At 35.6% G+C, this 26,681-nt stretch overlaps 1 protein-coding gene across 1 annotated transcript in view; it reads right to left on the reverse strand.

The window, feature by feature from the left end:
* Positions 1-26,129, reverse strand: part of TDRD1 (tudor domain containing 1) — a 59,189-nt gene extending 33,060 nt beyond the window's left edge. The window contains exons 1-12 of the mRNA XM_036734939.1: positions 25,829-26,129; positions 22,165-22,223; positions 21,398-21,545; positions 18,831-18,936; positions 16,019-16,082; positions 15,129-15,233; positions 14,678-14,860; positions 14,078-14,221; positions 9,605-9,776; positions 8,421-8,507; positions 7,008-7,178; positions 6,618-6,725 (exon numbers count right to left, since the gene is read on the reverse strand). Of these exons, the coding sequence (XP_036590834.1) occupies positions 6,618-6,725; positions 7,008-7,178; positions 8,421-8,507; positions 9,605-9,776; positions 14,078-14,221; positions 14,678-14,860; positions 15,129-15,233; positions 16,019-16,082; positions 18,831-18,936; positions 21,398-21,545; positions 22,165-22,223; positions 25,829-26,126 (1,645 nt within the window). The 5' untranslated portion in view covers positions 26,127-26,129. The remainder of the gene's footprint in view (positions 1-6,617; positions 6,726-7,007; positions 7,179-8,420; positions 8,508-9,604; positions 9,777-14,077; positions 14,222-14,677; positions 14,861-15,128; positions 15,234-16,018; positions 16,083-18,830; positions 18,937-21,397; positions 21,546-22,164; positions 22,224-25,828) is intronic.
* Between the last annotated feature and the right edge of the window lie 552 nt (positions 26,130-26,681).

A 26,681-nucleotide genomic window follows, 5' to 3' on the forward strand; every position in this document is an offset into this window, starting at 1 on the left:
TTCCTATTCTGTCATATTAACAAATCTAATAGATGTAAGGTGGTACCTCAGAGTTGTTTTAATGGGCATTTCTCTAACCAATAGTGAGTTCAAGTACTTTTTCATATGACTATATACAGCTTTGTTTCTTCATCAGAGAACTACCTGTTGATAACCTTTGACTATTTATCAATTGGAGAATTACTCATATTCTTATAAATTAGACTCAGTTCTCTATATACTTGAGACAGAAGGTCTTAATCAGAGAAACTTACTGTAAAAATCCCCTTCCTTCCTCTTTTTCTGCTTTCCTTCTAATCTTGGCAGCATTGGTTTTGCTTGTACAAAACCTTTTCAAATCAATTTAACGAAAGTGATCAATTTTACATTCCACAATGCTGTATCGTTTGGTCATAAGTTCTTTCCTTATCCATAGATTTGACAGGTAAACTATTTCACATTCCCCTAATTTGCCTATGGTATTACCCTTTATTTCTAATTTTGACCTTATCTTCATATATGGTGTGAAATATTGGTCTATACCCAGTTTCTGCCAAACTTTTCCAGGTTTCTACTCAATTTTTCATCAAATACTGAGTTGTTGTCCTAAAAGCACAGATCTTTGGGTTTATCAAACACTAGATTATGATGATCTTTTACAACTGTGTATCGCATACCTAATCTACTCCACTACTCCACTGATCTATTTCTTAGCCAGTGTGAGACTGTTTTGATGATTGCCACTGCATAATACATTTTGATTTCTGATACTGTTAGGCCACCTTCCTTCACATTTTTTCATTAATTCTTTTGATATTCTTGACCTTCTGTTCTTCCAGATGAATTTGATTATTTTTTATAGTTCTATAAAATAATTTTTGGTAGTTTGATTAGTATAGCACTGAATAAACTTAGATAGAATTGTCATTTTTATTATGTTGGCTTGGCCTATCCTTGAGATGTTAATATTTTTCCAATTTTTTTTGATCTGACCTTATTTGTGTAGTGTTTTATAATTATGTTAAGTTACTAGGTTTGCCTTGGCAAACAGACTTCTAAGTATGTTATACTGTCTACTTCTTTTTCTTTTCTTTTTTTCCTTTCAAATTTATTTATAGTTTACGACATTCAGTTCCACAAGTTTTTGAATTCCAAATTTTCTTTCCCTCCTTCTCCTCTCCGCTCCCCACCCAAGACTGTATGTAATCCGATACAGGTTCTACATATACCTTCACACTAAACATATTTTCAGAAATGAATGGAATGAACCACAATAAAGAAGAAACAAAACAAATAAACAACAAAAAAGAGAGAGCAAACAGTGTGCTTCAATCTGCATTCAGACTCCGTAATTCTTTCTCTGGATGTGGATAGCTTTTTCCATCATGAGTCTTTTGGAGTTGTCTTAGAACCTTGCGTTGCTGAGAAGAGCCAAGTCTATCAAAGTTAGTTATCACAGATACAATATGTTTGTAATTGTATACAGTGTTCTCCTGGTTCTGCTGCCCTCACTTAGCATCAGTTCATCTAAGTCTTTCCAGGTTATTATGAAGTTCATCTGTTTCTCATGTCTATTTATAGCATAGTAGTATTCCATTACATTCATATATCACAACTTGTTTAGCCATTCCCCAACTGATGGGCACACCCTTGATTTCCAATTCTTTGCCACCACAAAAAGAGCTGCGCTCTCTCTCTCTATTTGTACGTATGGGTCCTTTTCCTATTTGTGTGATCTCTTTGGGATACAACCTTAGAAGTGGTATTGCTGGGCCAAAGGGTATGCACATTTTTGTAGCCCTTTGGTTACAGTTCCAAGTTGTTCTCCAGAATGGTTGGATCAGTTCACAACTCCACCAAGACTGCATCGGTGTTCCAATTTTCTCACATCTTCTCCAGCATTTATAATTTTCCTGTTTTGTCATGTTAGCCAATCTGACAGGTGAGATGTGGCAAAGAGTTGTTTTGATTTGCATTTCTCTAATCAATACTGATTTAGAGCATTTTTTCATAAGACTATAGATATCTTTAATTTCTTCCTCTGAAAACTGCCTGATCATATCCTTTGACCATTTATCAACTGGGGAATGACTTGTATTCTTATAAATTTGAACTGTCTACATTTTTTATGGAATTTCTCTATCTCTTGCTGCTGGACTTTGTTGGTAACATATAGAAATGCTGATGGTTTTTGTGGATTTGTTTTATATCCTACAACTTTGCTAAAGTTGTTAATTATTCAAACTTTTTTAGTGATTATCTAGTATTCTCCAAGTACACCATCATATCATCTACAAAGAATGATAGTTTTGTTTCCTCAATGCCTATTCCAATTCCTTCAATTTCTTTTCTAGTATGATACTGAGTAACAGTGGTGATAACAGACATCCTTGCTTTACTCCTGGTCCTACTGGGAGGGCTTCTGGCTTATCCCCATTACCAATAATGTTTGCTGATGGTTTTAGATAATACTTATTTTAAGGAAAGCTCCATTTATTCCTATGCTCTCTAGTATTTTTAATAGGAATCAGTGTTAGCTTGTCAAGAGTTCCTGTATCTACTGAGATAATGATTTTTGTTGATTTTGTTATTTATATGGTCAATTATGCCGATGGTTTTCCCAGTACTGAACCAGCCCTACATTCTTACAATTAATCCCACCTAGTTACAGTATGTGATCCACATGATACATTGCTGTATTCTCCTTGCGTTTTATTTAAATTTTTGCATCAATATTCATTAGGGAAATAACATCTGTAGTTTCTCTTCTCTGTTTTCACTCTTCCTGGTTTAGGCATCAGCACCATATTCGTGTCGTAAAAAGAATTTGGTAGGACTCCTTGTTTACCAACTTTTTCAAATAGTTTATGTAATCTTGTAATTAATTGTTCTTTAAATGTTTGGTAGAATTCACTTGTGAATCCATGTGATCTTGGTGGTTTTTTCTTAGGGGGAATTATTGATGATTTATTAAATTTCTTTTTCTAAGACAAGGTTAAGCATTCAATTTCATCTTCTGTTAACTAGGCAAGTTATATATTTATAAGTATTCGTCTATTTCACTTAGATTGTTAGATTTACTGGCATATACTTAGGCAAAATAGCTCCTAATAATTAATTTCATCTTTATTTGGTGGTAGTCATTCTTTTCATCTTTGATATTTGTAAACTAGGTTTTTTTCTGAATCAACTTTTTTTTTTTTTGCTTTTTGGCAGGGCAATTGGGGTTAAGTGACTTGCCCAAGGTCACACAGCTAATACATGTCAAATGTCTGAGGCTTAATTTGAACTCAGGTCCTCCTGACTCCAGAGTCGGTGCTCTACTCACTGTGCCACCTAGCTGCCCCATTTTCTGAATTAAATTAACCAATAGTTTGTCTATTTTCCCCATAAAACCAGCTCCTAGTTTTATTTATTACTTCAATGGGCTTCTTACTTTCAATTTTACTAATATCTTCCAACAAGGTGTTTAATTAGGGATTTTAAATTTGTCCTTCTAGTTTTTTTGCCCAATTTGTTGATCTGTTCTTTTTTATGTTTTATTGATGTAGGCGTTTAGAAATATAAATTTTCCCTTAGGTACCGCTTTGGCTGCATCTCCTAAATTTTGACATGGCATCTCATTTTTATCATTCTCTTTAAAGAAACTGTTGTTTCTATGATTTATTCTTTGACCCACTCATTCTTTAGGATTAGACTGGTTTCCAATTAATTTTTAATCTATGTTTCCATGGCCCTTTATTGTATATGGTTTTTACTACATTACAATCTGAAACAGGTGCATTTAATATTTCTGCTTTTCTGCGTTTGGTTGTGAGATTTTTAAAGTCCTAATACATGGTCAATTTTTGTGAAGGTGAAAAAAAAGCACATTCTTTTGTATTCCAATTCAATTTTCTCTAGAGGTCTACCATATCTAACATTTCTGAAATTCTTTTTATTTCCTTAATTTTTGTTTATTTTTTGGTTAGATTTATTCAGTTCTGAGATAGGGAAGTTGAGGTCCCCTGCTAGTATACTTTTATTGTCTATTTACCCCTTAAAGTCACTAAACTTTTCCTTTAAGAATTTGGATGCTATACCATATGATGCATATGTTTAGTGCTGATAATGCTTTATTGTCTATGATACCTTTTAACATAATGTAATCTCTGCTTGTCTCTTTTAATTAGGTCTATTTTTGCTTTTGCTGTGTCAGATCACAACTGCTACCCTTGCTTATTTAACATAAAAGATTCTGCTTCAGCAGCCCTTTATTTTTACTCTGCATGTCTCTCTGTTTCAAGTACATTTCTTGTTGCAACATATTGTTGGATTCTGATTTTTACTCCATTCCAACATCTGCTTCTGTTTTTTGGGGGAGTTCACCCCATTCACAATTATGAATACTATGTATTTCCCCCCACTTATAAACCTTTTCTTGCTCTTTTTAAGCTGTCCCTCCTCCAAAGTCTGACTTGATTACTGCTTCCCTTAACCCAGTCTCCCTTCTATCACTCTGCTCCTCCTTTCCTCTTCTACTTCCCTGTTGGGCAAAAGAGATTTATATACCCAATTGAGTGTGTATTATTCTCTCTTTGAGCCAATTCTGATGAGAATAAACTTCAAGCATTGCCTACTATCCCCCATCTCCTCCTCTACTGTAATAGCTCTTCCTTTAGCACCTCTTTCACATGAGACAATTTTCCCTATTCAACCTTCCACTTTCTAAGTGAACTCTTCTTTCTCATCCCTTAACTTTAATTTTCAAAAACCATGCCATCATAGTTAATTCACACTCATGCCTAATAATGATAAAGCTACTACTAGTTACAAGTATCATCTTTCCATATGGGAATGTATATAGTTTAACTTCATTGAATCCCTTATGATTTCTTTCATGTTTATCTTGTTACACTTCTCTTGAGTCTTGTATTTGAAAGTCAAATTTTCTGTTTAGCTTTGGAGGTCACCAGTGGCTACTTTCAATGTCTATTTTACTCTCTGGTTCTAGGATATTGGGGCAGTTTTCTTTGATAATTTCTTGAAAAATTATGTCCAGGCTCTTTTTTTGAACATGGCTTTCGGGTATTCCAATAATTCTTAGACTATCTCTACTAGATATATTTTCCAGGTCAGTTGTGTTTTCCAATGACATATTGCACATTTTTTTCATTCTTTCAATTTTCTTTTATTGTTTCTTGATATTTCACGGAATCATTAGCTTCCACATGCCCAATTTAAATTTTTAAGTAATTATTTTTTTCAATGAGCTTTTGTACCTCTTTTCCATTTGCCAATTCTGCTTTTTAAAGTTCTTCTCTTCAGTAGAATTTTGTCTCTTTCACCATTTGACCTATTCTATCTTTTTAAGGTGTTATTTTCCTCAGTATTTCTTTTTGTGCCTCCTTTACCAAGTCGTTGACTCTTTTTTCATGATTTTCCTCCTTCGCTCTCATTTTTTCCCCTATTTATCATCCATCTTTTTTATTTGATTTTTAAAATCCTTTTTGAGTTCTTACAAGAATTCCTTTTGGTCTTGTGTCCAAGCTGACTTTTTTTTTTTGAGCCTTTGCATATAACTGTTTTGATTTTGTTGTCTTCTTCTGAGATCAGAGTTTGATCTTCCCTGTTACCATAGTAAGTAACCACTATGGTCAGGTCTTTTTTGCTTGTTTTTCCAGCCTATTTCTTGAATTTTTAAATTATGTTAAAATTGGGCACTGTTCCTGGGCTGTATGAGGCATTGTCCAAAGTTTCAGGTTTTTTTGTGCACTGTTTTCAAAGCTGATTCTGCTGGATCTATAAGTTTTCAGTTCGTCCAATGTTGTAGCAGTTAAAGAGAGGTGTGGTCACTGTTGTCCTGGCCTGTGCTCTATGTGAACAACCACAATCTTTGAAGCCTTTAATCTGACAAAAGGACTCTGACACTTTTGTAAGCAAGCATAAGCACTATTCTCCACTCTGGAACTGTGACCAGGTCCCCAGCACCCCCATGGTCATAAATGCTAGTGGGCTTATGTTCCTTTTTGCCCTAAGACTGCACCTCAGAACTGTGCATTGTCAATGCAACTGGGTCCTACATCCAATGCCAGCAAAGGATCCACTGTAATCTCCTTCTGATTAGTTATCTGACTCACAGTCTTCAGGCTGAAGCTCCTGACTTCTGCTGGCTTGCCAGGGCACAACCTGTACTGCACTACAGTCTAGGCCCTACCATCACCCCAGGCAGAACTTTCCTGCCAATCTCCTATATTGTCTTGGGCTGGAAAATTGTTTCAACCCAACCTTTTATTAGTTCTGCCACTCCAGCATTAGATTTGAGGTGTTTAATTTTAAGTTGTTTGGAGGGTAAATTGGGAGTGCTCAGGTGGGTTCCTACCTTTACTCCATCATGTTGGCTCTGTCTCAATTGCTTTCTTTTTTTTAAAAAAAACTAATTTTGATAATTTAGCTTTTGCTGTTGCTAATACTTGGTGCAAACTGTGAAAATTTTATTTTTACTGCTCTTAGTTTGTAATTAGTCTTAATTACAACAGATTACTTAAAGAGAAGAAAATGGATTAATTTTATTGAAAATCCACAATAGCAGTAGGCCAAGGCAGATTGATGGAGCCTTGATCAAATATAACAGAACTGGCTCTATAATATTCTCTTACCTGAGAACTGTGCACAACAGATATCTCCAATGGCTGGATAAAAGTCAGATTGGGTAGACATTTTATTACAGTACTCGCCAAGAGATAACTGAAGTTCAGCAAGCTGGCCTGTAGACAGAAGGTATGTTTTTATTTTTTGCAAGGCAATTAGGGTTAAGTGACTTGCCAAGGGTCACACAGCTACTAAGTGTAAAGTGTCTGAGACTGGATTTGAACTCAGGCCCTCCCGACTTCAGGACCAGTGCTCTATCCACTGCAACACCTAGCTGCCCCTCAGAAAGTATGTTTTTAAAAATACAGATATCCATTTGTAAGAAGATATATGAAGATATATACAAGGGGAAGGGTGCTGACATTCTTCAGCTACTAGGTCAAATAAAATTTACTTACGGCCGCTTTGTAGCTGCTGACAAAAGAAGTCTTCTGGAGTTTGAATATGGGCAACGACACCACAAAATTCATCTCCAATACTTAGGGATAACACCTTTGGAATCAGATTACTTTTACACTCAGCCAATATTTCATCTGTGCTTGTTTTTTCTTCAGAATCTTCAAAATCACCTTCCCAGAAAATTAAAATAACAAAACATTTAGGATTAATTAAAATTGTAATAACCAAAACTTGTAAATATATTTTAGTCACTTATAAAAGGAGACAATATTCTTAATAAACATGAATTTTTATGATGATTTCTTTACTTATTCCATTATCTGAGTGGCTTCCATTTGCAAACAACTTTTAGGTACTATTACATTAATTTAATATGTTTTAACTACAGCTACAAAAATTAAATGAAAGTCCTAAACCTGACCCTCCATAATATTTATCAGTTATAGACAATCAGCATATTATAAGGCAAATATTTAGTTCAATCAGGGAAGTACAGATTAAAAATTACAACACAAAACTGTAAACCAGGAACATAATTTCTTCTGACAGAGTGCAGGAGAAGAATCATAACACTGAATTGACATCTTCCACATTCAGCTGTGCTTGGTTTCAATTCCAAAGAACATGATTCCCCTGTGTCAGGTACCTCCCAGAATCAATCCTCTCCCCTTTCCAGCTTTCTTTTTTGTGTTGTCTTTCCATATCAGATAGTAAGCTCCTTGAGGACAGGGGCTGTCTTTCTTATTTAAAGTGTTCCTCAATGCCCAGTACAATGCCTGGCATATAGAAGGTAGCGAATAACACTTTATTGAATTGAAAATCTATGTCTTGATATTTATGACCAAGGAAAGGTAACAATCTCTCTGAATCCTATATCCCTTATTTTTTAAGTACAACTAACTCTATTTTCAATACCTCCTTCATAGGGCTGTTATAAGGAAAACACTTTGTAAACCTTAAAAGCACTATGGAACTGTCCGTTCTTATTTTAAATAATGTAGTCTACGGAAGGAGTCTGGTCTTGGAATCCAGGGGAACTGGCTGTTAAAGTCCTGCCTCTGGTCACTCAGCCTCTACTCAGTACCTGGCCAACTGTTGGAGACTGAATTACAAATGAGCCGCTGATTTACATTGGTAGAAATAAATTTCTGAACCTCATGCCAACAAAAGAAGTCTAGACTCTCCCTCAAATTAAGTATGACCTCATTTAAAACAAAATGAGAAAAAGATTTCTTCACAATTACTTTCAAGAGGGTGACCTACTATACATGAAACAAGAAAGTACATAAATGGGCGGGGGGGGAAGCAATAAGAAAGAGATTTTCTTCCACAATCTCAAATTGAAATAATTTTCTCCATTTGAAGTCAATATTATTGGTGCACAAAAATATTTCAACAACATGAATACTCACTTTTATCTGAACTTCGCATCTTGGAATTTTGTCCCTTGGATCTCAAACCATACCCCATTTCCAAAAGTACATGGTCTAAGTGTTTTCCTATATGATATAAACAAGTGATTATTTCTTTTAAAAATGTAAACTATCTTTTAATCAAATAATATGGCACGGACTGCATATCTTCAAGTATTATTTATCAGTAAATTGGGTGCAAAGAATAGCCATAGGCTTGAAATATTGAGTAAATAAAGTTCTTTTGAGCTTAAGGGCATTATGTTTTAGGAGATAGCTAGCTATTTAAAAAATAAAATTTAAAAATGGGAAATGTTGCGTAATGTAAAAAACATAAACCTTAGAATAGTAATTACTTAACATGCCTAAAGGATATACTCAGTGGGAATTACTGAAAATATAGTAAAATTAAGATTATCAAAAGTTTTCTGAAAAGATATTCAAATATGGGTATTATAAAGTATACGTACCTATCAGTCAAATAGTGGAAAGTCATTTGACTAGCTAATAGTTAAAAAATTTCTATAAAAGTATATTTTCTAAAAAGCCTGACAAGAGTTAGAGTAATTTCTTTTTTTTCTGTTTGGTTTTTTTTTTGGAGGCACTTGGGGTAAAGTGATTTGCACATAGCTAGTAAGTGACTGAGGCCAGATTTGAACTTAGGTGCTCCTGTCTCCAAAGCCCATGCTCTATTCACTTACAGTAATTTCAACATTTATCATATGAATTCAAAATAAGCAATATTGTGATTTCAGAAATTGAAAGGGAGATCACTGTTAAATATATCATATTAACTGAAGTCACTAAACCCACCATTTCAAATTCATTAGGCTTGAATTAAGGAAGACTAATTTTAAATTCTAGAAGTCTAGAATATAAAGTTCTTAAAAAAATTTAAAAGCCCAATTATTTTTAGGTGCTTACAAAGCCTGGTTGATACAGTGATGAAATACAAATTTGTGCAGACTGCATAAAGAGAGTTTACCAGATTTAAACATCAGTTACTTAGGGAAGGAAAGAAGCTCTTTCACAATTTTTTTAAAAAACACTATTATTAAAAATGACTGAGATTAATCTCATGTTTCTTTACCTTCTGCTCAGAAATACTTGGAAAATAAATGAGAAAAATTAAATGCTTTAAATTCTACAGAAGGATAGAGCAATAAATTATTTTCCAATCTTACCACAGCCTGGAAGCAAAACATCAACAGCAAAAGAAATCATTTCTTCTTGTAATATATCAAGAATTTTCAAAGAACAATATTGTTCTACTATTAAGGGTTTAATAGCTTTGGTACAGTCATTATTCCAACTTCCTTCTGCTGGGATTACACTGGCAACAAAGCACTTTATGGCCTGAAAGAGATTAAGGTATTCTAGATGAAAAAGATGGACAATAACATTGATTTTCCTCATTAAGAACCTATAAAGGTGGGGGCGGAGCCAAGATGGCAGCTGGAAAGCAGGGACTAGCATGAGGTCCCTGCCAAGTCCCTCCAAAAACCTATAAAAAAATGGCTCTGAACCAATTCTAGAACTGCAGAACCCACAAAAGAGCAGAGGGAACCAGGGCTCCAGCCCAGGACAGCCTGGATGGTCTCTGGGTGAGGTCTATCCCACACAGAGCTGGGAGTGGGGAGTGGAGCAGAGCAGAGCCCAGCATGAGCGGCGCGTACCAAGCAGACCAGGAGCTGGGCAGAGCATGCCCTAGCACCCTGAATCAGTGAGCTGCGGCAGTTACCAGACTTCTCAACCCACAAACACCAAAGACAACAGAGAAGGTTAGTGGGAAAAGCTGCGGGAGTAGAAGGAGTTCACAGTTTGGCCACCGCCCCGGGGGCAGCAGAAGTGGGGCAGCTACAGAACTACAACTGCAGTTGCTTCTGGCCCCAGGCCCACCTGGTGGGAGGAATTCAGTGGCGGATCTGAGCAGGAGTGAAGAGCCTGCTGAAGATCTAAGTCCAGTCCAGGTTAGGGGTTCTTGGGGAAGGAGGAGTGCTGGTGTGGCAGAGCTGGCACATCCCAAGCTTGGAACATACCTCTCTTAACTCTACAAGCAGTCATACCCCGCTGAAAAACTCAAGGGTCAGGTTAGTTGGCTGGGAATATGGACAGGCAGCGAAAACACACTCAGATTCAGTCTCAGACTTTGGAATCTTTCTTTGGTGACAAAGAAGACCAAAACATACAGACAGAAGAAGTCAACAAAGTCAAAGAGCCTACATCAAAAGCCTCCAAGAAAAACATGAACTGGTCTCAGGCTATGGAAGAGCTCAAAAAGAATTTGGAAAAACAAGTTAGAGAAGTAGACGAAAAATTGGGAAGAGAAATGAGAAGGATGTGAGAAAACCATCAAAAACAAGTCAATGACTTGCTAAAGGAGACCCAAAAAAATACTGAAAAATATACTGAAGAAAACAACACCTTAAAAAATAGACTAAGTCAAACGGCAAAACAGCTCCAAAAAGCCAATGAGGAGAATTAATGCCTTGAAAGGCAGAATTAGCCAAATGGAAAAGGAGATCCAAAAGACCACCCAAGAAAATACTACCTTAAAAATTAGATTGGAGCAAGCGGAAGCTAGTGACTTTATGAGAAATCAAGATATTCTAAAACAGAACCAAAGGAATGAAAAAATGGAAGACAATGTGAAATATCTCATTGGAAAAACCATTGACCTGGAAAATAGATCCAGGAGATATAATTTAAAAATTATTGGACTACCTGAAAGCCATGATCAAAAAAAGAGCCTAGATATCATCTTTCAAGAAATTATCAAGGAGAACTGCCCTAATATTCTGGAGCCACAGGGCAAAATAGAAATGGAAAGAATCCACTGATCGCCTCCTCAAATAGATCCCAAAAAGAAATCTCCTAGGAATATTGTTGCCAAATTCCAAAGCTCCTAGATGAAGGAGAAAATACTGTAAGCAGCCAAAAAGAAACAATCTGAGTATTGTGGAAACACAATCAGAATAACCAAAGATCTAGCAGCTTCTACATTAAGAGATCGAAGGGCTTAGAATACGATATTCCGGAGGTCAATGGAGCTAGGATTAAAACCAAGAATCACCTACCCAGCAAAACTGAGTATCATGCTCCAAGGCAAAATATAGACTTTCAATAAAATAGAGGACTTTCAAGCTTTCTCCGTGAAAAGACTGGAGCTGAATAGAAAATCTGACTTTCAAACATAAGAATCAAGAGAAGCATGAAAAGGTAATCAAGAAAAAGATCAAGAAAAAGAAATTGCAAGGGACTTACTAAAGATGAACTGTTTTGTTTACATTCCTACATGGAAAGATGATGTGTATGATTCATGAGACCTCAGTATTAGGGTAGCTGAAGAGAATATGCATTTTATATATATGTATGTCTATATATATATGTATATGTGAGTGTGTATGTATATGTGTATGTGTGTATATATATGTCTATGTATATATATGTATATGTGAGTGTGTATGTATATATGTATGTGTGTGTATATATGTATATATATAGAGAGCGGGCACAGGGTGAGTTGAAGATGAAGGTAAGATATCTAAAAGAAATAAAATCAAATTAAGGGATGAGAGAGGAATATATTGAGAGAGTGAGATAGGGAGAGATAGAATGGGGCAAATTATCTCACATAAAAGTGGCAAGAAAAAGCAGTTCTATAAGAAGAGAAGAGAAGGCAGGTGAGGGGGAATGAGTGAATCTGGCTCTCATCAGATTTGACCTGAAGAGCGAATACCATACATACTCAATTAGGTATCTTACCCCACAGGAAAAAAGGAGGAAGAAGATAAAAAAGGGGGGGGATGACAGAAGGGAAGGCAGATGGGGGTGGAGGTAATCAAAAACAAACACTTTCGAAAGCGGATAGGGTCAAGGGAGAAAATTCAATAAAGGGGGAAGGAGGAAACACAACATGAGTATTGTGGAAGAGTTACACATAATGATACATATGTGGCCTATGTTGAATTGCTTGACTTCTTAGGGAGGGTGGGTGGGAAGGGAAGGGGGAAAGAATTTGGAACTCAAAGTTTTAAACACAGATGTTCAAAAACAAACAAAAAAAGTTTTTGCATGCAACTAGAAAATAAGATACACAGGCAATGGGGCGTAGAAATTTATCTTTCCCTACAAGAAAGGAAGGGAAATGGGGATGGGAGGGGAGTGCAGTGACAGAAGGGAGGGCTGACTGGGGAACAGGGCAACCAGAATATACTCCATCTTAGAGTGTGGGGGAGGGTAGAAATGGGGAGAAAATTTGTAATTCAAACTTTTGTGAAAATCAATGCTGAAAACTAAATATATTAAATAAAAAAAAAGAAGAAAAAAAGAACCTATAAAGGCATTTAAGTTTGTGTTTTACATTGAAGCATTATCCACAAACCTCAAACTCTTAAGTAAAACTTTAAAACTCCACAAAAAACAACTTTTTATTTCCAACCATTGTACAAATGAGCACATATGTTTATTTGTGGTTATCTTGGTTTAGAGAAATCACAGGAGTAAATCTTCTTAAAATCCCTCTATTTTATGTCATATGAAACAATTTTTAACTGCAGACTCTAGCTATAGCCTCTGGGATAAAATATAAAACTTCTATTTATTTTTAAATAGTATTTTATTATTTCTAATTACATTGTAAAGGCAATTTTTAACATTCATTTAAAAATTTTTCAGTTCCAAAATTTCTCCTTCCCTCCCTAAAATAGTAAGCAATTTGATATGGGTTATTTAGGTGCAATCATGTAAAATTTATTTCCATACTAGCCATGTAAAACTTCTCTTTTAGGTTTTTAAAGCCATTCGCAACCTCTCCAGCTTCATTATATAATATCCCATTTTCATCACACTACAATCTGACAACTTGTGGAAAAGATGAACAATTTCAGAATTTGTATGACAAAATTATATTTAACTAATTTTAAAAAACAAAATGATTGTGCCAAGAAGTAGAAAAATCCCTCATCTGTGACCAAAACTTTAATAAATCCACATATTTTTAAAATGAAAAATTAATTAAATATTTATTAAGCACCTACTATGTTTCAAGGGATAGAAATAAAATGAATTGATCCCTACTCCTAAAGTGGGGGGCAGGAGAAGAAGGGCACAGAAAAAATGGAGGAGAGGGAAAAAAGAAGAACAGGAACAAAAATGAGGTTCTCAAAGATTATTAATGTTTTACCACCCAAGTACTATTCTCAGATGTAGTCAAAGGACAAAACAAGGAAAAAGTGTTGCATGTGTGAATTCACAACGCAATTAACCGTCATATTAAAGCACTAAAACTAGTCATTCCAAAGCAATACATGTCACACTAACAATTACTAAATTAATTTGGGTATAATCAATACACATTCATAATTTGTCTTTCAAATATGAACAGGAGACCTATACACTATGGTCTAGGAGGCATGCCCTTAACTAAGATAAAGGAAGGACAGACTGGATAAATTCTGTCATGTTACATTATTTTTCAAAATAAAAAATCCCCACAGATTTGATAAAATTTCATAATTAATATTCTGGAGGGAAAATTATCACTACCAAAGCCTGTTCACAGCGCCCCATTGAAAACTACAGGGAAACCTTGGGTTCCCTAGAATTCAATCTTACATTACTAAGAATAGAATGGAAAACAAAAATAAAAAACTCACACAAGGGGGAAGGAGTTCAATATTTTTGTTCAGCTGCTGAATTCGGCTTATTGGAATAACTTCTCCATTTCCGTAATCGATATATAACACTTGTGCCTTCTTCTGCTGAACATCAACATCTTGTACTATTACTCTGTTCCAGGTCTACAGGAAAATAAAACACTGTTTTGTTACAGAATTTCAGAATCTGAGACAAAATTCAATTAATCTATGTTTTACACAAATGGAAATTAGTCCCATTACTCTAAGTAGGCATTAAAGAAAAACTTGGGTTTTTTTTTCCTTTTCATGTAATCTCAAGAAGCCTCTCTAAAAAATTTATTACAATTATTGTATATCTTAATATGTACAACGAAATATTTACTGTTTTATGTTTCAATTGAATATGTACAAGCTATTAAAAAAGCTACTAACCTACAACTAGCAAATGGTACGAATAAAAAAGAGGAAATACTATAAGATTAGACTTAAAATTTATTCTTAATAGATTTTCTAAGCACTGGTATTCCTATGGTTAACTTAAATGATAAAGTGGCAAAAAAATAAATGAATGTGCACAGTAGTTATATTTAGTTATTACTGTTTCATTTTAGAGATTACCTGATCCACAGAGTACTTGGCAACACAGATTTCCCCTTTAATAGGGATGTATTCTTCTTGAGGCATCATATTCATATATGATTCTTTCAAGGTTGTAGAAAGTTTTCTGATATATTCTAAAACTTCTGAAGAACAGATCTGTACATAAAATTCACCTGGGTGCTTAAATTCAGTAACTGTACCCTTTTTTGACAGTAAGAACGAAAATAGACAGTTACTAACATTCAACTACAACGTGAACTTCTTAGAAACATTTTATAAACAAAAGATTCAAAAACTATTCAGAATAGCTTGCAAATGGAATCATATTATTTTATCAGTAATATTTGCAAAGAAAAGTGTCATAAATTCATGAAAAGCTAACAGTGAAGAAAATAAAGGTGGCTGGGGATATACAAAAATGGAACCATTTACAATCCTTTGAAAATGTTTGAACATAAGTAATTAATACCTTTACTTCCATAGTTTTTCTTAGCTGCAGATTTTGTAAATCAGAAAACATTATTTTCTTAGGACATGCTATTATTTCTGTGGTGATTCCAAGTTGATAATCAACCTGTTTAGAAATAGAAAGTTACTAACTTAAAAGGTCTGACTCTCATGGAGCAAAAATTCCCAGAATTCTTAAAACTAGTTTTACTATTCAAACTTGAGAAATATTAAAACCCTAAAGACCAAAACATACACTCTTTACTTTCATTCTACTCCTAATATTCAGCAAATACTTCAAAGACAATGTGATGTTGCCCAGCCACAAAATAGTCTAAATTCCTAATAAATAAAATAATTTATTCTGTGCTTCCTTTTTAATACATGGAAATGTATATTAATAGTATCTTAACATGAACTTTCAGAGGTAGATGAATGCTTCCATAATTACATAAGGAGTAAGTAGGCGATAAAAAAGACTACAATTAAGAAGGGAGGAGTCACAGTAGAACATATCATATAGGTTAACTAATTTGTTGAGGCTAAATTGGTAGAAATTTGTAATGATCTAGCCCACATATTAAAAAAAGAATTGGCATCAATGGAGCTACAGTCTCCCCATATATCTGTTAAAAGGTCAGGAACTCATAGCTGGAGGGCATGCATAAAGGATTACTTCACAGAGAAGGGAAGATTCTCACAAGAGAGCTTTAAACACATTTTACAAATGATTTCTGGTAACATTTAGCTCTATTCTTAATACCGCATATAATGGTATATGCTCCAGCAAAACAAGTGCTATTAAAAAAAAGTCCAAAGAAGTATGTTGATTATAATAAAGCTGGTTACTCTTAATTCAGTAAAAATTTTGTCTAAATTCTAAATCTAAAGGTAAAGAGAAACATGTTATACCTCTTTATTTACTTCCGTTTTCTTTGTTTCACAAGATAGTTTTGTATCTTCAGGTTTCGGGAAACTGGAACATAGCAAACCGTTAAAATATTAATACTATAGAACTAAAGAAGCAATTAAAACACAATTATCCTTAAAAACAAAAATAAGCTTAATCTCTCTACAGAAAAATGCAACAGTAAAGTAAAACATTAACTCCATGTTAGGAACATAGTGAAGGATGACTGGATATCCAAAATTTTCCCTGATAGCTCAGTGATAATAAGGGTATTCTTATGGTTCCCCTCAATAAACTACTTAAAGAGGCATTAAAATTATATTGTATTAAAATTGGTAAGGTACGTTTTAACTGATTTATTTACCTAATATTTATTACATTGTATCTGTGGACCACCATACTAGGTGCTGGGAAAAATAAAATCTAAATAAGACATATTTCTCTTTCTTCATGGGGTTTCTAATCCAGAAGGGGCCTTGCACATTTGTTGAAATGAATGACAAGCAGATAAATAATATGTAATACAATAATCGTAGTGCAGACTGTAATAAGCATGCAAGAGAAGTTCAAGGTGAAAAGGAAAGATAATTTCTGAAGGGGAGGAGAGTGAAAAAAATTCAAAGGCTTCCTAGAAAAAGTAGCATTAAATCCGGGTTTTAAAGAACAACTAAAATCACAGAGAGAGAGATGGCTGATAAAGGAATTTCCAAGTAGGGAATGCCTTGAACACAGGTGCTAAGAGGGACAGGAAAGTCCTGGTCACGTGCAAGGAAGAGCAAATAGTTCACTCAGTAAAAGAACTGCACAAGCATAAGGGAGATGCTATAAGGTAAAAAAGAGAGGGGTGAAGGGGGCCTGAAATGTGTATTTGGTAGGTTTTGTAGAGAGCCAGTGAAGTGATCTGAGTAAAAGAGTGGCATAAATAGAACTGCTGGCATGAATAGAACCATGTACAGTCGAGACTAATCTGACAGTAATATGAAGAACAAATCAGAGAGGAGAAAGACTGCAGGGTTGGGGGGGGGGAGGTGCATGTGTGTGAATGTGTGTGTTTAAACTAGGCTGCTACAAATGAAAACAGCAAAAAAACAAAAACCCAATAGCCTGACAGATCTGAAATATGCTGTAGCTAGAAACTAAAGGACATGGTAACTGATTAAATAGCTACGAGAACTGAGAGAAAGGAAGGTGGAACCAAACCTCAGTTTTGTGCTTAGGGGAGTGACTAGGCAATCTAGGTGGCACACTGGAGAGAGCTCCAGCCTAGACTTAGGAAGACTCATCATCTTCCTGAGTTCAAATCAGACACATCCACAGCTGAGCTTCCTTTCAGCTTTGGCCCCAGCTGCTTCATTAGTACCGGAACTACTTGTAGTTGTCCTCCACTCTTCTCCAGTAATGTATTGGACACCTTCTGACCGGAGGGGTTCATCATCCAATATAATTTCTTTTATCATTTTGTCCATAGGGTTTTCTTGGCAAAGACAATGGAGCAGTTTACTCTTTCCTTCTCTAGTAGATCACCTTTTGTCAGAACACTGTTAATGGAATCCTAATAAAAGCTGCCCCCAGCCCCAATATTCTAACTTCCTTATATGCCGCACTGAACAGCAGGCCTACTGCCCCTACCTAGTCACTCACCCCCTCCCCCACCCAATATCTTAACTTCTTCATATATGCCTCACTGCTCACTAGAATAGATATGTTCAACAGTAGGCATGTCCACGTGATGGGATCCCAGTGATTGCCTCTAGCTAGCTACTGCCCCAGACCCATTCCTCATATTTCCCACAGAAACAGCAGGTGTGTCCATGCACTCAACCACAACCACATCCATCTAGTCTCAGACAGGTCCACAATCCTCAGCCAATCAGAAAGCAGCACCACCAGGCTGCCCAGGCAGGATGTGGACCCCCAAACAACAGAAGGGACTTTCTCTAAGTAGGCACATGCGCTATAATAGTAAAGAACTGACCTAGAGTGAACTACCCTTCCCCCACCTGCTCTTTCTTGGCCATTCCCGCTTGTGACTCTGGAGCCAGAGGTGCAGCCTGTGGTCAGAGTCAAAGACCTTTAGAGCTGGAAGGGACCTTAGAGATCACAGAGATCACACATTATAACATCATTATCACACTTAGAAACCACACCTCCTGCCAAGGGTTTTTCTGTATGCATTGTGGGTAATCACATGCGCAGTTCCACTGTGGCTGGACCCCTCCCCTATTAGCTAATCCCTTAACAAACCCCTCCTGCCTTTTTAATATTTATAATTTGTTAGTAATAGCATCTTTATCCTGTAAAACTCTATCTTGCTTTCTCTGAAGTTGCTGGCTCCTCTTGGAACTTAGCCCACTTCATGAGAGGTGTCAATCTCAATAAATGCCTAAACTTGGATTAGAGGTGGTCTGACTGAATTCTTTGAGATGGTTCCACCACAACACATCATGAAACTACAACAGTTTTTGGCATCCCTGAGGGCCATGCCACCCGCTGACTGAAATGTATTCTACATTCTAGTTAACTGACAGAAGTCTCTGAAGAATGAACAAAGCATGGAAGTTACTTAGATATGAATAGGTTAAGTTTTAGCACCACCACCAAGTGGACACCTATCATCTACATCACCTGTCACAACATATAAGATAAAAGGGGAAAAAAAGCAACTAACCCTAACAAAAAGCAAAATGTTACCTGGAACTTCAAATATTAATGTCTTCAACAGTAAAACTCTAATAAAACTGGTGTTTCTAAACAACATGAATAGCTATATATTGATCTTTCAGAGTTTTAACTCTAAAAATCTCATATACTCACTTTTGTTTAATAGGTTTACACACAATGCTGTGTGCAGACCAGTCTCTTCTTTGGCATGCTACACAGCAATAGTATGTTTGCTTACACTGTGAACACCTTAGGGATCCTAAACAATATAAAAAAGTAGTTTACTATTACATTGTTCCAAATTAAAATCCAAAATTTTAATACATTAGAATTTACAATTTTTTCAGTAATGTCTTGTCAGACAATCTACTGTCAACTCCCAAAGATGAAGGTGTAAAGAGAACAATACTATTTTATGATATTACCTATGCCTACATTTGTGTCAGGATTAAATATTAATATAACTATTAACTGTTTAATTCATTAGTGTATTAATTTCAAAGTTTATTTTGCAAAAGTTTTGAATGATCCCTACTGGAAGAAAAATGCATTAAGAACATCAGAGCTATTATACTAGTACAAACCCATACGGTCACTCTAACCTCATGTTCTGTTTTGGTAGCAAAGAGACATGTGGAATGCCATCACCTTTCTTGCCACCAACCTCAAAAATTTCAGTGATACAATAATAATAAAATCCTAGTTTCCTTTACTAATTTAAGCAGTAACATGTTCAGAGCAGATTATCTTAACTTTTTCTGAAGCTGTATTTTCAGTCTGTACTTCAACCTGGGATAATTAATGCCATTAATTTATTATCTTATGTATGAAAGTATGCCCTTATTCTGTCCTCAAAGTTTCCTCTAAGGCTTTAAGCAAAGTCTGAAGCATACTTTTTAATATACTAAAAGGCCCTAATATACTAGGACAATGCACAAATTTGTGAATCACCACAGCAGTAATGATTACACTAGATTACACTTACCTCACATGGTTGTTATAAGGACCAAATGAGATAATACAGGTAAAGTGATTTGCAGACTTTAAAATACAATATAAACATTAATTGCTAGTGCTGGGCTGTTGTTAATGGAAAGAAATCTTGGGACTTGGAGGCAGGAGAGACCTAGGTTTGAATCCTGCCTCGGACATACGATAGCTACGTAACCATGGTCAAGTCCCTTAATTCTTCCAGTCTGTTTTCTCATCAGTAAAACTGAGATAATATATTGCCGTAGTAGCAGCAAATTCTCTTTTACAAGGGCTCGTTTCCCTGTAAGGGGCCAAGGAAGCTGTGAAACTATTTCCGTGAAGAACTTCCTGGTCTGAAAATTCTCTCCACCGACGTGGACTGGCAATGGCAACTCATTTCTAACTCAGGTGTCTCAGACAGCTGCCCAAGATCCTGAGAGGTCACATCATCTGCCCACAGTCATATAACTCTTCGGCTCAAACCCAGGTCTTTGTTCCTAATTCCAAGGCCAATCCTCTATCTACTCTGCCATACTGACTCTCTTAAAGTTCAATATTCAGCATTTAAGATCACACACAATCACAGAATTTGGATTGGAAGAGACCTCAAAGATCATCTACTCCAGGTACACAGAAGCAAGTGACCTGCTTAGACACAAAGACCATAGGTCACCTAAGGTACTTGGTATGTGTGCCCCCAGGGAATTTTATCTGGAGAGGGTCAAATGTGGAATACTCAACTATAAAGGCCATTATGTCTATTCACCAAACTAAAGAAACTAAAACGTAATTTCTAAAAATAAACCCGCACTTCAAAGAAACCTCAAACTTTGCAGAGGGGTCCATCCTTTGAATCAGTTTCCCCACAAACCAACTTTTTGGCCTTATCTTGTTAATAAAAGTATCTTTCCGACTGAACCTTGCTCCGTTTGCTCTGCACTTTGACATGAAGGGCCTGCTATGAAATTTAAGAACTGCATCTTTCTTTTGTCTTCCTAGCCTGTACCAGAGCCCCAGGAGTCACATGTTATAGGCTGAGTTATAGTAAACAAAATGGCCCAAGGAATCAAAAGGTAAAATGTATCCAGTTGATATGGCCGGCCAGCTGGGAGAGTAGGAAGAGAGCAGATAGACCACCTGACCCCAACAAACCTTGGGTTCCTCCATACAAATGCACCATTGGAGCAGATGAGGCAATTCCAAGGAGACCAAAGGGGGACAACAAAGGCACTAGACATGCTCCTTTCCACAACAGACCCTCTCAGAAACAAAAAAAGAAGTTAGCTGGAAGCAGAGGGACAAATTAGGAGTAGTTGTAGCAGCTGCAGCAACCAGAAATAACAGCAATTGGGAGAGTCATCTCTGCATCCCTGACACACTAAACAATGAGGGCTGCTGGCCCATTAAATTGTGCTCCAGGATACTCTATATGCGCAATCTATGTACTTAACATAACCTGGTTTCAAAGCCAGGTCCTCGTATTCCAATTCTAGCTGTCTACAACACTATGTTGTCCATTATAGCAGTTAAATCCCATTCTTTCCGTCAATCCTATTCCTAGCCTAAAATGCACCACACGACCCATTTTTATGAAAAAAGAAATCTTTTGCTATGCCATTACATAAGAACATTGTTAGATTTTACCCGATTTTCTAAGAGATTAGAGTTGCACTGTTTATGTAGTTTCAGAAATACTTAAATATACACACTCAGCATATCAAGAGCCCCGAAGGAAATGTCACACTTACCATATAGCCCACAACGATGGCAAGTAGTTGACCGAGGTGATGGTATTAATGAATTAAATAGTTTAGAATCATAGCTTAGAGACAAAGGATTCTCATTCAAATTCTGTAGCATTTTTGGTTTTGCAGGAGACAAACGAGTACTAAGCTTCTATAAAGAAAAGACAGTAGTATTAAAATCTGAAGAATTTTCAAAAGTTATTAGCTAAAAGGTTAAGGGGACAGGGATTAGATCTGTAGTAGAGGGACTTCCCAGATAAGGAAACTCTCTTTGCCTTCTCTGCAATTTACACATACAAATCTTTTTTTTTGTTGTTTTTAAATCAAGGATCTCTTTGACAACCTGGTGAAGCCTATGGACCTCTTCTCAGAATGTTTTTAAGTACATAAAATAAAATACAAAGGAATAAAAGGAAACCAATTATATTGAAATAAAAACCTAATTTTCCCTCATCTAAGTGCATGCTCCCTGAAATCTATCTATGAGTTTATGGCCCCCAAGTTAAGAACCCATCTTAAAGACTGCCCAACGAACTGAGACGTGAATTGCCTAGGGTTATACAGCCTATATCATAGGCGGCACTTGAATCCAGGTCTTCTTGTCTCCAAGGTCAGCTCTCAATTTGCTAAGCCATAGTACCTTTGACCAAATAAAAGATTAGTAAACTGAATCTAAACATGATTATTCCAATTTAAGGAATTCCTAACTCCAATGCAATATTAGATTTTTAACCGAAGAGAAACAAAAAAAAAAAAACTTAATAACTCACAGTGTTCAGTTCTTTAGTTGGCAAATTATTTCCAATGTTTAATGTTGCTACTGAATTTCCTGGGGAAGAAAAAAATAATATACATATAGTCTTCTCTAATAAAACAAAAATAATGCCAAAATTCACTTAAATGAAAACCTGAAACACTATTTAAGAATGATTTTTTAAATCTAAGAAACAAATACTTATTATAAATACGTTTAGAGCAGTAACTGTATTTATCTTTGCATCTCCACCTGCAGTGTTCTGTACATAACAGGTATGTAAATGTAGGGTAGAAAGTGGCAAGTATAAACTAAGCAATGGTCCCAATTTCCTATAGGATGAATATGGTCTAATAGTACTGTTACTCACAAAACTTGTCTATGAATAAAAAATTATTTCGCTAACAAAAAAGGCTTTACTAGAGAAATACAAAGGAAGAGTTATTTTATAGGTTGATACCTGTTATTTCAATGTATGTGTGACTTCATAAGAGAAGCTACTCCCTTTACAAGTACAAGTCACAATCTGCGTGATTCCCATACATGCCTTTCTGTAAAACCTCCATATAGAATCCACCCAAAGTATGGAAACCATTTTCTGGATATTTAGTATCTTATGGACACTAGTACAGCATTCAGACTGACGAACTTCATTCCTGTTTTTATGACTATCCTGCTTCTCCTTTTCTGGTGTATTTGTCCTTGATGACCCTTTCATAGTACTTTTGGCACAGGAATCATGGTTAAGATGCAGCAGCACCTTTCTGCCTGTTATACATCTTTCCGTTGCTCTTTAAGTCATGTGTAACTTCAATTCTGAGATCACAGTGTCTGACAATCTGCAGCCAAAATCCATCAACAGGGGTACAGAATAGGCTTTTGCAGTAGTTAGCAGCTGTGTTCAAAGAAACTGTTACATTACTTCTCAAATGCAATCCAACCCCAGTTCCTTCACAGTCCATCCACAGTTCCTGTCCAAAATACAAATGTACTAACAGACTAACTCAGTGGACTTCCCATTCATATATGCCATAGCATAAGGCATATTCTTCAACTGTTTCTCACAAAGAAGTCACTCAATATCTTTTGCAAGGGGTTGGTTGCTCTCACTGAGATGGCCTCCTGGTCTTCGAGGATTCAAGGTCATACATAAAAAGTCAAGGGCGAATAAGATTATCCGAAGAAACCGCTTGTCAATGGGCAAACCCTCTTCTGTTTGAACTTTGTATGGAGTATATCCCAAGAATGTGGACAATCAGCAACAATGACAACATTAACTAACACTTACATAGCTCTTTACCAATATTATCTCATTTGATCCTCACGGCAATCAAGTGAGTTAAAACTATTCTTACGTGCACTTCACAGATGAAATGAGGCCAACCGAAGTTGAGTGATTTGCCTAGTGTCACACAGTTAAGTGTTTAGGGCAGGATAGACAGACTCCACCTAAAGTATTCTATACTCTATACCAGGGCTGTCCAAAATGAGGCCTGCCTACAAGCATAGAAGTTTACATAAATGCTTTAGTAAACAAAGCTGAGTTACTACAGAGCTCTCACTAAAATGGCAAATCAAAATGTATTGTCTATTGTTTCAATAAAAAACTAAGGTTGGACAAGCGGCATAGTGAAGAGTGCACAGCATTTGTAATCAGAAAGACTTGAACTCAAAATTTACTTCAAATACTTATTATCTGTATAACTACCTCAAAGTTGTGAGGATCTGTGTAAAGTGCTTTCAAACCTTAAAGTATTATATAAATGTCAGCTGTTATTAATATCCATTATTCCATCTATTTAATCATCTATAGATGATTAAACCAAGTTCAATGAGATAGAATCTCGGATTCTTAAAAGAACTTAATATATGCATAGGAGATCCTTTAAGGTTTTTGGCTGTACTGGATCAAATATTCTTTTTAATAAAGAAATAAAAGACATATCAGGACATTGTGTTTTCTATCCTTTTCAGTCAGCTGTATGACTAAGGTGGTCTAATGTGGAACACTACTGGATTGACTATTTCCATTCTTAAGTTTCATCAAAATTACAATCCTCAAAAGACTTTGTAGAAATGATCAAGTGGGTCAGTAGTTGCTGATCTGATGATTTATTCTATTCTTCTGGAATCTATGGTCCTTTCCATTTTTCAGGAATCTTTATTTACTTAAGATATTTTGAAAACTAGATCCCCATGTGCCTTTAAAATTGTGCTATCTTCAATGTAGATTTCTTCTGTATATACTGGGACAGAATCCAGCAAATCTTCCTAACTCCATCTTCTTAGCTGCCACTGCATCACCTAATATAAAATCACTGAGATGGTGGAGTCAAATGTTGTGGTCCTACTACCAGTATTGATGACCACAAACTGCCAAAATACTAGCAACAGATTCATTCTAACTCATATCTATTGACAATCTTTCCAGTTTCATTCAAAAATTATTTTAGGATCATCTGCCTTAGTTAGGTCTTACACTAAGCACTCTTCAAGTAGGTCAAGTAGGTAGCTGCCTACAATCACATATAATATGTTCTCATTGATGTTTACTTCCTGAATGGTACTGGTTTTAACTGGTGCTTTAACCAAGCAATCATCTCACTCCAGAAAAGAAGATGAAATGACCAACTAGTCTTTTCTTATCTGTTAGGATATAATGAGTTCCATCTTTTGAGATATTTAGCATACACATCTAGGGCTGATGGCATTAATTCATTTAAATGGGCTATACTGCAACACTTCAGAAGATTTATGATTTCATCAGTAAGTACTCTTTAACTAATATAGATCACAAGTCCTCTACCCCTTAGTGGACAGACCACTTCATTGGCTTCTATGCACCATACCCCTTTCAACCCATTCCCCTCATAAAAAAAGGTCAGTTCATGGTCAACTTTCTCATGATGCTCCTCAACTTAACTATGCTGGTTCTGTATGACCATACAAAGCTCATGTTCTGGTAACACAGTCTTAAAAAACCCAAGGTAATCATACCAAGATGAAACACTAGTGTAGGATTTCAATGGAAAGTTTGCATATTTGATTCAGTGCATCATCTCATGAACCTTTATTAAGTCCCTAGAATGCACAGTGCACAATTTTAAGTGCTGAGGGAGATCCAAAGATAAACAAAACAGTCTCTGTCCTCAAGGAACATATGATCTCACAGAAGAAATACTAATAAATGAAATGCAGATTAAAATAATGACACATGCATGAGAGAAGTGCCAAGAAATAAAATGAAGGTGAAAACTTCTAGCTGCTCGACTAGGCAGAGATCCTGGAAGGGTTCACGGAAGACACACATCAAGAACACAACAGATCAAATCATAAAACAGTAGTAACATAAATGTGTAAGCTACTATATAGTCTCACAAGTAAAGCTACTCCATAATTACCCTCTTCTGGCATGTCTTTATATAAAAACTTGATTTCTGCCTCCCATTACTATTTTAGCCATGAAGGCAATTCAGAGAGTTACGTAAGTAACAGAAAGCAGATTTCTGCATCTAAACTTACCTTTAATTTATACTTTGATTTTTAAAGGTAGTCAGTTAAAATTTCAGACTAAGACCTTATAAAGTTGTGAATCCTATTAGCATATGGTTATACACATTTGACAAGAGCTGCAAAAACATCTAAAGCAAAGATAATCAATGATTGCTGTATTAAATCACCTGTTGATGTTTTCTTGTCGATGTCTGATCCAACTGCTTCTTTGTTAATACAGTTAGGGTTAGAAGATGCTGGACTGCTTTCACAACTAGCAAAATATCGTTTAGTTTGTTCACAAAACAAAAAATTTTTTTTCGCAATTCCCACTGTTTTACTTCCAAGCTCTGGGCTTTTCAACCTAAAGTTAGGATACGATCGAGGGCTTCTTAGAGGTTCATGTGGAGGCTTCATTTCATTCCTCTCTATATTGAATTGCTCTGCCACTTTGCAAGCAGATATATCTGAATTATTTCTTGACATCTTATCAAATTGAAGTTTAAAATCATAGATACCTGAGGGAAGAAAAATGTTTAAGAGACAGTTCCTTAAATTAACTGCATTACAGACTAACCACTAAGTTAAATGTCTCTACATTGTGGATACGTAGCTTCAAAGATCATAAAAGGCAGTATGTTTTATACTCCTACATTTATAGTATAAATAAATTTTTGTTCATAAATAACATGAATACTACATAAAACATTTAATGCAAAACATATAGCTAAATTAAAATTAAGTGATTGTTTGGTCAATTACATCATGCAATTCAACATTTTTAACAGAAAAATCATATCAATAACAATATCTGATGAAGCAAAATTCAAAATATGTAGAGACAAACAATAGCATTATATAATGGTAAAATGAAATAATAACATGTTAATAGTTCAATTTATATACATCAAACAATTCAACAGTTAAATTTATTTTGTAAAAGGTTGTGACAGACGAAGAAATAGACAACAGTATTACAACAGTATGAGACTTTACTATAAACCTGTGACAAAATGATTAACAATAAATCAGATCTGAACT

The sequence above is a fragment of the Trichosurus vulpecula genome, chromosome 8, assembly GCF_011100635.1.
Source record: "Trichosurus vulpecula isolate mTriVul1 chromosome 8, mTriVul1.pri, whole genome shotgun sequence".
NCBI classification, from domain to species: domain Eukaryota; kingdom Metazoa; phylum Chordata; class Mammalia; order Diprotodontia; family Phalangeridae; genus Trichosurus; species Trichosurus vulpecula.